The sequence below is a fragment of the Sphaeramia orbicularis genome, chromosome 14 (assembly GCF_902148855.1).
Source record: "Sphaeramia orbicularis chromosome 14, fSphaOr1.1, whole genome shotgun sequence".
NCBI lineage: Eukaryota > Metazoa > Chordata > Actinopteri > Kurtiformes > Apogonidae > Sphaeramia > Sphaeramia orbicularis.
In genome coordinates, this window is record NC_043970.1 from 3,328,041 (window position 1) to 3,342,331 (window position 14,291).

General features: G+C 40.1%; 1 protein-coding gene across 1 annotated transcript in view; it reads left to right on the forward strand.

The window, feature by feature from the left end:
• The window catches only part of capn5b (calpain 5b), a 118,521-nt gene that overhangs the window by 26,066 nt on the left and 78,164 nt on the right, over window positions 1–14,291 (forward strand). Inside the window, exon 2 of the mRNA XM_030154597.1 lies at window positions 10,597–10,770. Coding sequence (XP_030010457.1) covers window positions 10,606–10,770 — 165 coding nt within the window. The 5' untranslated portion in view covers window positions 10,597–10,605. The remainder of the gene's footprint in view (window positions 1–10,596; window positions 10,771–14,291) is intronic.

The window sequence follows — 14,291 nt, forward strand, 5'->3', positions numbered from 1 at the left end:
ATGTGAAGGCTGCAGTTCTCTACCGCTATATCAATTAAATCATGCTTGACAGGCCATACTCTTCCCTTCATGCCTCACATGTTGGCTCAGATTATTACCTGCACAATGCATGATTAAATGGTAGTTTACGAATGGATGGTGGTGGCAGACAAGTTCTACTTATCATGCTATCATACAATGGCACCACGGGTACAGTGCTGCTACTATTAAACATTTGCCTTTACTGATGGTTTAGAACATGTAAATGGTTAGAGATATCAATATAGTTAATATTGAGCACTGATAGAAGTCATATATGGACTTAATTAGTTGAGTTCTCTTGCAGGGAAAGTACCACCCACTTCTAGTGGGAGATTGATCTCCTGCATCAAGACCACATGACTCTTAACATAGAACAGAACCTCACAAATTCAACTGGGGATTCAGCAGAACACACTGGTGAGCTCCCTACTAAAATATTTAAATTTTAGTGGTGAATTTCAGCTGTTAGTGTTTTGGTGCATGTTTTGGTAGATCCCTACTAAAATATTTACATACATACACCAGAACACTACCAGCTGAAATTCACCTTTTGCAGTAAGTCAGATGGCATTCACCAGTGGCAGTGGCTGATGTTTAGTGGGTCATTCCATCCCAAATCAACCAGATTTCAGAAAGTGCCCCGCATGACCCCCTCAGAAAATTCTGAAAAAAATTCACACTTGTTCATTTACCAGATAAATGAACACATCCAAAATTTTAATGTCATATCTGTAATAGTTTAGGAGATACAGCCCTTTGAAAATTAATGTTTTTTTGGGGTTTTTTTTATTTTATTTTGCAAATTTGCTTTTCGGCCAACTTTGAGGAGCTATATCTCCTTAGGTATTAAAGCCACACTGCTGAAACTTACTGTCTGGGGTGAAATCTCCCTGAAAAGACCATATTTTGCATCAAAATAATTGTAGGTGCCTTCATGTTTGGTCCATGAGGCCTTGAAATCAGGCCAAAAGGCTAATTCTTCAAAATGTCCTCTCTCTTCAGGCTTGCACTGTGCTTACATAGCTACATTTCTGTCATTGACCCTGGTGAAATTGGGTCAACTGACCAGCTCCATCCGGTTTCCGAGAAGTCTCTACTCCAGGCATCAACCTGAGCCAGTTCTGGGAAATCTATAATTATTCTGTTTGAACCATCATGCAGTTCCACACCCTAGTTCAAATATCTCCAATATTATCATAACTTGTGCAATAATCAATGCCATTATACTGTTAAAAATGCCGTTTACACCTACATTTGTATACAATTTGATGAAAATATAGTCATACAGTAAAAAAAAATATTAAAAATAGAACCAGTTCTATCCTAAAGCTAAAATTTTGTGCATAACATCTGGAAACATATATGAAGACATGGTAAAAATTTCAAAATTTTCATTAACTGGCCACATGGTAATTTGGGTGCTCAAATAAGGAGTATTTTTGTGAAAAACTGAAATTGACCCATTTTATTCATTACCTCACAGCAGCACCTTTCATTGAAATGTAGTCTTTTTGCAGTATATTGTTGCATCTGGACCATAAGAATCCATGCAAAAAAAAAAAGAGGTCTCTACATTCATCCATTCTGGCAAAGTACAAGCCTGAAGAAAGAGGACATTTTGAAGAATTAGCCTTTTGGCCTGATTTCAAGGCCTCATGGACCAAACATGATGGCACCTACAATTATTCTGATGCAAAATATGGTCTTTTCAGGGGGATTTCACCCCAGACAGTAAGTTTCAGCAGTGTAGCTTGAATACCTAAGGAGCTATAGCTCCTCAAAGTTGGCCCAAAAGCAAATTTGCAAAATTAAAAAAAAACAACAAATTTTCAAAGGACTGTATCTCCTAAACTATTACAGATATAACTTTAAAATTTTGGATGTTTTCGTTTATCTGGTAGGTGAACAAGTGTGAATTTTTTCAGAATTTTCTGAGGTGGTCATGTGGGGACCACTGGTTGAATTGTTGAAGTGTTGTTGAAATGTCTTGCCCCAGTCTTATGCTACCTCATGTGTGCTAAACTGTGTGTCCATGATAAGTAAATTTGGAGGTGAAATGATAGTTAATTTGAAGTTTAACTCCACATACTGCAGGGACATCTGAGTGGGAGGTGTGGATTTGTGTGACAGAAGTTGTTCAGGTTCATCTCCAGCACAGAGAATCACAAGAAAACTGCAGAACTATCACAGCTGGTTATTTAGGGTTTTGTCCAGCTGTACCACCTAAAAAAGGCCCTGAAAACAACTGGTATCCTGATCTTTTTACTGCTTTCCATAGTGTCATACACTCTTGTACCCCAGGAATCTGAGGCTTTGAAGCCTTTTAAGCTGATCACAGAGCCTTGGCAAAGAAGACAGATTCTATATCCTGTACAGCACAGGTGTCAAACATGTGGCCAAATCCGGTCCACCAGAGGGTCCAGTCCGGCCCTTGGGGTGAAGTTGTGAAATGCAAAAATTACACTAAAATATTAACAATCCTTTTAGTTCAGGTTCCACATCAGACCAATTCAATCTCAAGTGGGTCAGACCAGTAAAATACTATCATAATAACATATAAATAATGACAACTCCAAATTTTTCTCTTTGTAAATGTAAATATTTTTTATGTATTTACACTAAAACGAAGGATAATTTCACAAAAAACGTGAATAACCTGAACAAATATGAACAACCTAAAATGTCTTAAGAAAAGTAAGTACAATTTTAACAATATTCTGCCTGATATTAAATGTTTTGAGTATTTGTAGTGATCTGTAAGTTATAATGAACATGTGGAACTGATAAACTGAGGCAGAATATTGTTAAAATTAGGCTTATTTTTTCAGTTTGTTCATGTTATTCACATTGTTTGAAAGGACAGTTTATAGATGTAAACATTTTCATTGTTTAATTGGACTTTTTTTGCTCTAAAACATAGAGAAAATTTTGGAGTTGACATTATTTATAGGTTATTATGTTATTATTTTACTGGTTCGGCCCACTGCAGATCAAATTTAGCTGAATGTGGCCCCTGAACTAAAATGAGTTTGACACCCATGCTGTACAGAGTTATTAGAAAATAAAGAACCGATTTCATTGTGCAATATTTTAATAAGGAAAAGCAATAGAAAACTCCAGCCAAGTTACAAGTATTCGCCTTACTATCAACTTTTATTTCCTGTCTTACAAGTGTTCAGTGTGGCCACCACCCGCAGCACAGGCAAGATCAATACGATAAGAGGATTCCTGCCAGACGCGTATCAGCATATCACTATCCACTGAGTTGATCGCTGTTGTTAGTCAATGTTTAAGGTCATTGAGGTTAGTGGGTAGCGGTGGAACATAAACTTAGAAAACTCCTCTTTCAAATGGTCACTGACTCATTCCATGACGATGCTTGAGAACTGAAGCAATGCGTCATGAAATCGGTTCTTTCTTTTTGAATAACTCTGTATTGTTTTGCGAATTTGCTATAGAATTGGTCTTTTTTTTTTGGTTTGCCAAGGCTCTCTAATAGGTTATTTCACATTCAAACTGACAAATGAGCCAATCAAGGTTGTCTTATGAGTCAGAATTCACTGTCCCCATGGGAATCCTGTGGTTCCAAATAGAGCGACATAACGGCCTCATTTCAACCTGTCAGAAAGTGAATACGGTTTGTCAGACTCAGTCTGAGGGAAATGTGGATGTAAACACAGAGATTCAATATAAAATTCAAGAAGTACGTAGAGTGATCAGAAAGTGGTGTATCGAGCCACATTTGGTATGGCGTTTGTGTTTCACCACAGTGACTTCTCACAATCGGGAAAAAAAATATGTTTTAGTGTTTAGTAGCATTTTAACTCAACTTCACTGAACCGTTTGCAGTTAGTGACAAACAACATGAGAAAATCCCAGTAGCTATATCAGAATCTGCACTGGTGATTACCTGAATAGTTAGTGTATTTCATTAAATACTTAGACTGCAGAGGGTCAGAAGTCCTGTATTTGAAGCGGGCTTGTATTAGAGGTATGACTTGTAAGACCTGATGTGTAATTCCCTATGATAATAAGCCTTGTTTTGATCTGTTCTTGTTTGCACTGATAAAATTACTGCATTTCAGTCAATTAATTCAAACTCAACACTTCATTAACTGTTTCAAAAACCCTCTAGTGTTTCAAAGGTAGAAGCCATTCATTTTGAGACTGGGAATTAACACAAATTCACTATCTGTGACTGAAATCAGACAATAACAGTTTATGAAGAGTTTTCAGCCTTATTGTTCCCTGGCCTTTATTTGTTTGTGTTGACTCCAGCTGTTATCAGAGATCTGGCCTGTAACTGATCCGGTTTGATGACCGCTGATCCCAGCCGTGGCGTTGCAGCGTGGACAAACTGGCAGCCTTCAGACAGGTGTGGACGGGTGGACAAGGGCAATTAACCAACAATTAATAATTTAATCGAGTAAATTCTTATCGACAATTAATCGATTGTCGATTAATTATTTACATCCCTAGTTAGGGTTATTATATTTTATCTCTGTTACATATGCAGCCATTAACCCTGACTGCCACTGCGACTTGTGTTTTCGGGGACAACGAAGTGCAAGGCAAAACACGCAACACTATTAAAACTTACTTGGTATTTCTAGGTTCATGTGTAATGACTATAACCTTTGAATACTATGTGAAAATACATAATACAACTTACTCTTTCCACATAGTTTATTCATTACATGAATGACATATTTAGTTTTACTTGAATAATTCCAGTTCTCACTGATACTTACAATTAGAAAATAAAAATTGTGACAGTTAACTAATAAATATTACTACACCAAAAAATCATTTTTTTCAGTGCATAGTACTCACTGCCTGTATCATGTGTAGCTCGTTTATTTAAATATGAATGTTTTTGTAAAATTATTTTGGGTGATTCCTATCGTCGTCTTTATGTGAGACGGGTGGGGCGGCGCTCTAGCACCCTCTATTGACGAGCCGCCGCTGGTCTTGAATGATGTTCCATTCTTTAAGGTAGAGTTTGCAGACTGTATAATATATACCAAGAGGAAGAGCTGCTCTGGCCTTATGAAGACACTTTATATTAGTTTTCCTTTTCATTTGCTGCCTGCTTTTAGGTTTAAATGCCTCAGGAACCTGAAAACAGACAGACAACCTTTTTCTCCTAAACTAAGTAGGAACCTCTATAAGAGTATAGCTGCAGCAGTCATACACTTGGTAGTGCAGATGTATAGAAGTGTGTTTTATAGATGATATCATCTGCACTGGATGAGAATGTATTAGATGAGGTGTGGAGATACTAATGGAGAACAGTGAAGGTCACTGCCTGCCTTCATTCAACAATGACAGCAATATTGACCTCAGTGGATTGTAAATGGTGTTAGAGATTAAAGCTCATCAATTCCCCATCTGCATAGAGATCAATATAGAACCACTGTCCTCAAGGTTAATTAGACAAGCTGCTTTATTTTGACTACACTGACACGTGTAAATTCTAGAACACAGGTGTCAAACATGTGGCCCGGGGGCCAAATCCGGCCTGCCAAAGGGTCCTGTCCGGCCCTTAGGACGAATTTGTGAAATGCAAAAATTACACCAAGATATTCACAATCCTTTTAGTTTAGGTTCCACATTCAGAACAATTCAATCTCAAGTGGGCAGGACCAGTCAAATACTATTATAATTACATATAAATAATGACAACTCCAAATTTTTCTCTTTGTGAATGTAAATATTTTCATGTATTCACGCTAAAAGTATAATATCGCAAAAAATGTGAATAACCTGAACAAATATGAACATGAAACCTGAAAGAGAAAAACAATTTTAACAATATTCTGCCTGTTATTAAACATGTTGTGTTTGTAGATCCACTGTGATCTGTAAGTTATAATGTACATGTGGAAATGATAAACTGAGGCAGAATATTTTTTAAAATTACACTTATTTTTTTAGTTTGTTCATGTTATTCACATCTTTTGAAAGGATAATTTGCAGATGTAAACCTTTTCATAATGCTTTTTTACTTCTTTCGCTGTAAAAAATAGAGAAAACTTTGGAGTTGACCTTATTTATATATGATATTATTATTTTACTGGTTCGGCCCACTGCAGATCAAATTTAGCTGAATGTGGCCCCTGAACTAAAATGAGTTTGACACCCCTGTTCTAGAATGTACATGTATAGAGGTAGGGTCTAATGCCAGGGTCACACTGTACGATTCTCACAACGGTCAGATTGGGCCGATATAAAAGCATAAATGCCTCATCATACCATTCAACTAATACCAATAAAACCAAACTAACTGTAAACCAGGGCTGTCAATCTCATTTTAGTTCAGGGGCCACAATTCAGCCCAATTTGATCTCAAGAGGGCCAGACCATTAAAATAATAACCTAGGAATGATTTCTCCCATTTTTTGCTATGTGAAAAAAGAGAATGACATTATGAGGACATTTACATCTATAAACTACCACATAAAATGTGTGTAACATGAATGGAAATGTATATAAGGGAATTTTAAATATCTCAGTTCATCATTTACATATGTGCAGTACAACTTACAGATCACAGTGGATCTACAAAGGCACAAAACATTTAGTAACAAGCAGAATATTGGTAAAATTCCACTTCTCTTTAGACATTTTGGGCAGTCTGGTGAGGTCGGTGACATGAGTCTGCTTGGTGTGTTCTGAGCGATCGGCCATTGTTAATGCCATCACCAGTCTTTTCGGCTGTTTCAACATGTGTAATCGGCCACTGCCCGTCGTTCAGTCGGACCAATCTGATTGGTGGAGGGATAGCCCTTGACTAGTGAATAAGTGAACGAGAAGTTTCCATGTGAATCCAGCTATGCTAAGGTACTTCACACTATTACTGTCTTCTATAATAGACCATTCACTGCTCATATCGTATCTGAATGAGTGACAGTCAGTGTTTTGTATGGACTTCATTCATTCCATGAAGTGAACATGGTTAGCATTGTTGGTATAGTGTGATTTCTCCTTAGTTTTCACCTGTGACATCTTTATTCTTTCACAAGAAGAAGCCCTAGAGCTGACAACACCGGTATTTTCTTATTATTAGCCATCCGTTCAACGAGTACAACAACAACAACCCTTCTGGACTTTTCAACACTCTCTGCTGACAACAATGACTGACGAGAGTGAGCTCTGTGTTTTGGTCAAGAGAGATGTTCCGTCATTTTCCGGTTTTACACAGGCACAAGTGCAGAATATACGCTCAAGTCGGTTGTCGATTTGGTGTGTTCTCCGCACTTTTTGACTGTGTCAGGGAGAAGGTAGGCTGATCTGTTTGGCTACCTTCTCGACGACGATCGGCAGTCGGGTTGGTGTGTCTTCGCCCTAAGGAAGCTGGAGCTTTTGGAAGCAGCATCTGTGGGCTGTCAGTGGTAGTACAACTTAAAGACAGTCCACATAGACATAATTTTGGAATGAATGACACCTTCACATGCAATCTGGAAGATGATCCTTTCCACTTGTGAATTTGAAATTATGAGCACTTGAATTGTGTTCAAGTGTTTTTGCTGTCATAATGAAATGAAAAATGGCTGACACACAACTAGGGATGCACCGATACCACTTTTTTCCAGACTGAATACGAGTACGAGTGCTTACATTTGAGTACTTGCTGATATCGAGTACCGATACCCAGTACTTAATAATCCCATTCCAGTTGTTAGTTCCTTTTGTAAATGTGCTTTATTGTCGTTGTCATTAGTCTGACTGGAACAAAGTGCTGCTACTGACATTTAATGTGTTGGATTGAGCGTTTCTCAATTTATCCACCAGAGGGCGCCACTCTGAATTAACCATACTGGACAAATACCACAAAGAAGAGTAAAATTTTTTGAGAAGAAGAAGAAGAAAGTCAGTAATAACAGACCTGGAGAGGACAGAGGTAACACTACTGTGATACTAATATTGCAGTGTTTTTGCTGGTAAGGTTTAAAAGCTTAGTTTCAGCAGGTAGAGAAAAGAAAAATGAGTGATAAGTTTCGTTTTCACGTTCGCTGGCGGCGGTCCACACTGCTCCTTACCTCCATAGTATTATCAGTAGGATGGAAACCGGCCCAGCCCTGGGTAGTTGTCCTAAATGTGTCTGTAGTTTTTCTCTAACTCACACAGTTGCTCTTTGAACAGATCCTCTACCTCCACAGTTCCTGCTGGTATTCTCCGTCTGGGTACGCATCCACCAGCACCTGGAAAACAGATGGAATGTACACAGAGGACGGACAGAAGGCTCTGTCCATATCTGTCTGTGTCTTTAACGTTACTTGCAGTCAGCGTTACTTTAATCACGGTCATTTATTTTAAAAACTCTCCACACTATTCACACTCCCCACTCATTATTCCTCCTCCTCGTACCGGCTGCACTGAGCTGTGAATGTCACGCAGCTGTAAGTGGTATCGGTGCAGTGTATAGGATTACTTTTACGAGTACGAATACAAGTACCAGATCGGTGCATTCCTACGCACAGTTTATGGTGACCTGCTACTGGGGTAAAAGAGTTTTGAACATGTTAATTTTTTTGTTTGTTTGTTTTTGGTACATTGTTTTGCAAATTGTGTATACTATTGATGTGCAAAATCATCAGATAACAGCAGCAGAACGTTAATAAAAAGCATTATTCATCATTGGCCATGAATCCCTCGTTGCTCTCCCACAGCGCATGAAGGCAGGATAAGGACCTGGCCCCTGGAATAGTCAACCTTTCATAACGAGCCCGAGAAACAACTACAGTAGAGCGTGGCTCTGGTTGATCTAATCTAGCATCAACCATGGATGCATTATTTCTTTGTATCTATCATGACACCAACCTGCACAGATGCACTACTTCTCACTCTCATGTCGACCTGAGAGCAGACTTGGTGTTGCAGGGAATCTGATGATAATGGATAGATAATATTGTAAAGTTGTAAGGTAAAGGTATTACCAGTTGTGTCATATCTACACTAAAGGATGGATAGAATTTTCACTGCAACATAATATCATTGGTAACGTAATAAATATGAATGCTTTTAGCAGCTGGTGATGAAATGGAGTTTTTTGAGCCAATCTAATGATACAGTATTTATCAGTCACTCATTTTTATCTTAGTTTCCTAGTTTCTGCATTGACTTGCTAGTCTTGTATATATTCAGCTAGTACTGGCCTGATCAGTGTGTCCATGGCTCCTTCAGTGCACAGCGGTGTTAATTAGACCCCAGAGGATATCACTGAATTGATAGATAAATCATTTTGACCTGGTAAATGCAGGCTGTACTCAAGGCAGCAGAACACATCAACTGTTTGCATTTCCACTGAGAGCTTTTGCTGTTAAAGTATTAAATTTGGCAGCATTCAGCTGTCAGTCCATTGTGTGTGCGAGCATGCAAAAGTGAAAATGTGACATGTTAAAAAGATGGCACGGTGTGTGATGTGGTGGTCAGTGGTACAGGAGCTCCACAGGGGACTGTACTTTTCCCTTTGCTCTTCACCTTATACACCACAGACTTCCAACACAACTCTGAGTCATGTCATCTGCAGAAGTTTTCTGATGACTCAGCAGTTGTGGGGTGTATAAGAGAGGGAGAGGACAGGAAACTGGTAGGAAACTTTGTGGAGTGGACTGAATGGAACCACCTGAGGATGAATGTCGACAAGACTAGGGAGATGGTTGACTTCAGGAAGAGGAGGACGCCTTCACAGCCACTGTGGATCGGGGGGGAGGAGGTGGAGGAGTATAAGTACATGGGGTGGTGATCAGCAATAGACTGGACTGGAAATCCAACACTGAGGTTGTGTACAAAAACGGGATGAGCAGACTCTATTTTCTGTGGAAACTGAGATCCTTCAATGTATGCAACAACATGTTGGAGATGTTCTACCAGTCTGTTGTGGCCGGTTCCATCTACTTTGTGGCTGTTTGTTGGGGTAGCAGCTCCAGAGCCAGCTTGATGAAATCATCCAGAATGCTGGCTCTGTAATCAGTCTGAGGCTGGACCATTTTGAGACCGTGGTGGAGAGGAGGATGCTCAAGAAACTGATGTCCATCATGGACAATGACGAACACCCACTCCACCATACGCTGGATAGGCAGCAGAGCACCTACTCCAAAAGACCATTACAGCTCTGCTGTTGAACACACACATGCAGGAAATGATTCCTGCCACATTCCAGTTCACATTACAATGAACTCACCTCTGCCTGATGTTCAAACCCGGTTAGACACATGTTTCCACTATGCACTTTACTGTCCATATTACTGAACAATTCCATTTTACTTTGCACATTACAGTTTATTGTTGCACCTAATTGTTTTTCTACCATTTTTATTTTTTTCTACTTCTGATTTATTATGTATAGTGTGTTTGCTCTTGTATTCTATGGTGATCTTATATTTTATTTTTGCTGGCTGTCACGCTGCTGCTGCTACACTACAATTTCCCGGTTTGGGATCAATAAAGTCTCTCTGTCTGTCTAAATTCTGTGTTTGAGTCATCAAAGACAAATGTTAGGATAGCAGGATCGGCGTACACCCTGATGGCATGATGCTGACTTTGCTCTGACTGGTGTTCCTTGTCCCACAGGGCTGCAGTATGTTCACCTCAGTGAAGGCCTTCGAGGGGCAGCAGTACTCCACCCTGAAGAGGCAGAGCTTACAGAGTGGCCTGCTGTTTGAGGACCTCCGCTTCCCCGCCACTGATGACTCGCTCTTCTATCAGGGCAACAGGATTGGACGTGTGGTCTGGAAGAGGCCGCGGGTAAGTTGGTGGAAGCAGAAAAAGATGTTATAAAGGTGTATAAAGCTAAGGCTGGGTATCATTCAAAAACCTTAAGAATCAGTACCGTTACCTTTGGTACCAGTTCCTAAACAACACTTTTTTCTGATTGTAATTTTCCATTTTAACAAAAAAGATGATTTCTTACTGGTGGTCAGTGCTTAAAGGCCATGAGCACTGGAGATCTAAACATATTCATAGTAGGGATGCAAATTATCAATTAATCCATTAATCATTAGTTGGTTGACCTTATCGATTGATTAACAGTTAATTGATATGCAGCGATTTTCCTAAGAACCTGGATTTCTCTTTTGATAGGGTCTGTAAGATTAAAAGCTAAATATTGTTTTTATACTTCATGATAAAAGCATGTCATATTCCTCAATGACTGATTTATTGAACCATTGGATACAGTTTAGACAATGACATTTATGGAGTAGGACTAAAGAAATTCTGCAGAGAAATTCAATAAAATAGGTGGATCTGAAGAGGGGCAGTTTAGAAGAAATAGGCATTTCTGAGTTTGCATCACTGACATGATGAAGCGAGATTTCAGCGGAGATGACCCCCCCATGCTATTTTCGCGTGGCCACCAGGGTGACCGCAGGACATAATGCGGGACAGCAGGAGGCCTGGGGGATGATTTACACTTCTGTCTCACTGACCAGATAGTCTGGATGACTGTGGACTCCACCAACCTCCAGAGAAAACACTTCGATCCAATACTGACCCTGCATTTGTGCGTGTATTTAGGCGGGGGTGCACCGCTCCCACAAACAGACGGGCCGGTCTGTGTTTCACTCCACCATGTCCCTAAAGCCATTCTAACTCGTCAACGCCATGATCCTGTTCGATGACCGACAATTAATAATTTAATCGAGCAAATTCTTATCGACAATTAATTGATTGTCAATCAGTTGTTTACATCCTTAATTCATAGTGTGTGTCTGTGGGTTAGTTCAATACTGAACTAAACAACTGCATATCGTTAACCTCATAGCATAATCACCTTACTCATACATAAACGGACAAAAGTATGTGGACACATTGAATTCAGGTGTTTCTTTTCTAACAGGGGTCCGGGATACAAAACAATAATGACTACCGTCATTACATCGTTTTATATTGGGATAAATATCATATTGATTATTATTAATATTAATGTTTCTATGTAAAATCCTCATGAACAGGACATCTTACAGCTGTAGACATATGTCCCAATATTTATGTCCAAACTAACCACTGCAATAATATTTATGCCAATATCTATATTTTAAAAGCCAAGTGGCCTCTGTGTGTGTGTGTGTGTGTGTGTGTGTGTTTGTGTGTGTGTGTGTGTGTGTGTGTGTGTGTGCATGTGTGTGTGCGTGTGTGTGTGTCCGGGGATTCACACTAAATCCGTACAGAGCTGACTGCTGCATGCAGGGATGCAAATTATCGATTAATTCATTAATCATTAGTTGGTTGACCTTATCAATTGATTAATGATTAATTGATAAGTGGCAATTTTCCTGAGAACCTGAATTTCTCTTTCAATACCATCTATGAGAATAAAAGCTAAATATTGTTTATACACTGCATGATAAAAGCATGTCATATTCCTTAATGACAGTCAGTGTTTCCTGTGGAATTCATCTGTTGATGTGGCGGTGTGTAATGGTGGGGTGCACGCACATGCGTTTCGCTGGTGGGTGGGTGCACACGCGTGCGTTTTGTCATTGGGGGGGTTACTCAGCCACACACTCGCAGTATGGCTGGGGGATTCATGCGTGTTGGTTGGTAACTGCGTGCATGCGTGTTACTTTCCGTCCTACTTCTAATACTATAGGGGAACAGGGCGGTGCAGTCCGTGAACCCGCAGAAGTGAAAGTGGAACTTTTCTCTCATTTATCTTTTCTCCACCTCCTGAAGCTTCACAAAAGCAGTACATACCTGAGGCCTGAATCAGGAGCCTGGAGGATGTTTTCAACTTCTGTCTCACTGACCGTGGACTAGACCAACCTCCAGGGAAAACACTCCGATACTGACCCCACATTTGTGCATGTGTTTATGTGGGGATGCACCTCTCTGACAAACAGACGGGCTGGTCTGTGTTTGGCTCCACCATGTCCATGAAGACATTCTAACTCGTCAACGCCATGATCTGGTTCGATGACCGGCTATCCCAGCCGTGGCGTTGCAGTGCGGACAAACCGGCAGCGTTTGGACAGGTGTGGACAGGTGGACAAGGGCAATTAACCAACAATTAATAATTTAATCGAGCAAATTCTTATCGACAGTTAATCATTAGTCGATTAATTGTTTATATCCTTAGTTAGGAAAAATATAATGGGCCTCATTTTGTTTTGTATTGAAATCCAAAATAAGAACTGAACATGACGGTTTAATGTGACGCACTGCTGTTCTGTGTCCGGATCTGCTGAAGTCCGGTCCATCTGATCGGAGTCTGTGCAGAAGGGTCTGTCACCGTGTTACAGCGAGGGGGGGTGGGTGGTCTGAATGGGGATGTTAACGGGCCAGGTCTGACTGGGGGCTGGTGGAGTGGAACCGGGCCACAGTAAGAACCAGACCAACCTTGTTAGTCTGTGATCACAGCCGGACCCAGTTCTGCCGTTGTGTCCCGATGGTTCTGTTGATCCAGATCCAGCACCCCCCCCTCCCGTGGCTATGAATGGACACTTCCGCGGGCCGCCTGTAAGCGTAAGCCCATTGTAATTTTAAAAACAACTAATAACTCCAAAAGTACTGGTCGTATCAATAAGCAGTTTTCGCCTGTCTGATCCTTCACCCAAAATACATTAGTACTCCAAAAGGCAAACGTTAGATCTGTCCAGTTTATCAGTTATAAAGCAGACACACATACACGGATGCACACGGAGGCCACTTGGCTTTTATAATATACTGTACTTCCTGGGCTATAGAGCACACCTGACTATAAGCTGCACCTGAGTATAAGCCGCACCCACCAAATTTTAAAAGAAAAAAATATTTGTACATATATAGGCCCCACCTGACTATAAGCCACAGCTGTCCACGTTGTAACATGAGATATTTAAACAGAAAGATGGTAAACAGAAAGATTATTTAAATATTTATTTCCATACCTTAACTGCTTTTTTCCAAACAGTGCCTCTAACACGGCAGTAAAACGGCAGGAACAGGCTGGTTCAAAAACCCAGAAAAGTCATTGATCTCTATCTTCATCTTCCTTCTGCTCATTGAAACCACTGCAGTCGTCTTCTTCAGTGTCGGAGTTGAACAGCCTCAGCTCCGTCACACACCTTCTATGTCTCTCTTTCGTTGTCGCTCTCATTGTCCCTTCTGTGCTGCAGCTCTGTTTCCTTCTTGCACAGACACATTGATTGCTTTTAACTTAAAAGCTGCATCATATGCATTTCTTGATGTGTTTTCCATGATAAGGGTTTGTGCAAAATGATTGTTAAAAGTTAATCTTAAAACTCCTCTTCATCACCTCTTCCACCTGTCTGTCTCGCTTTTGCGCT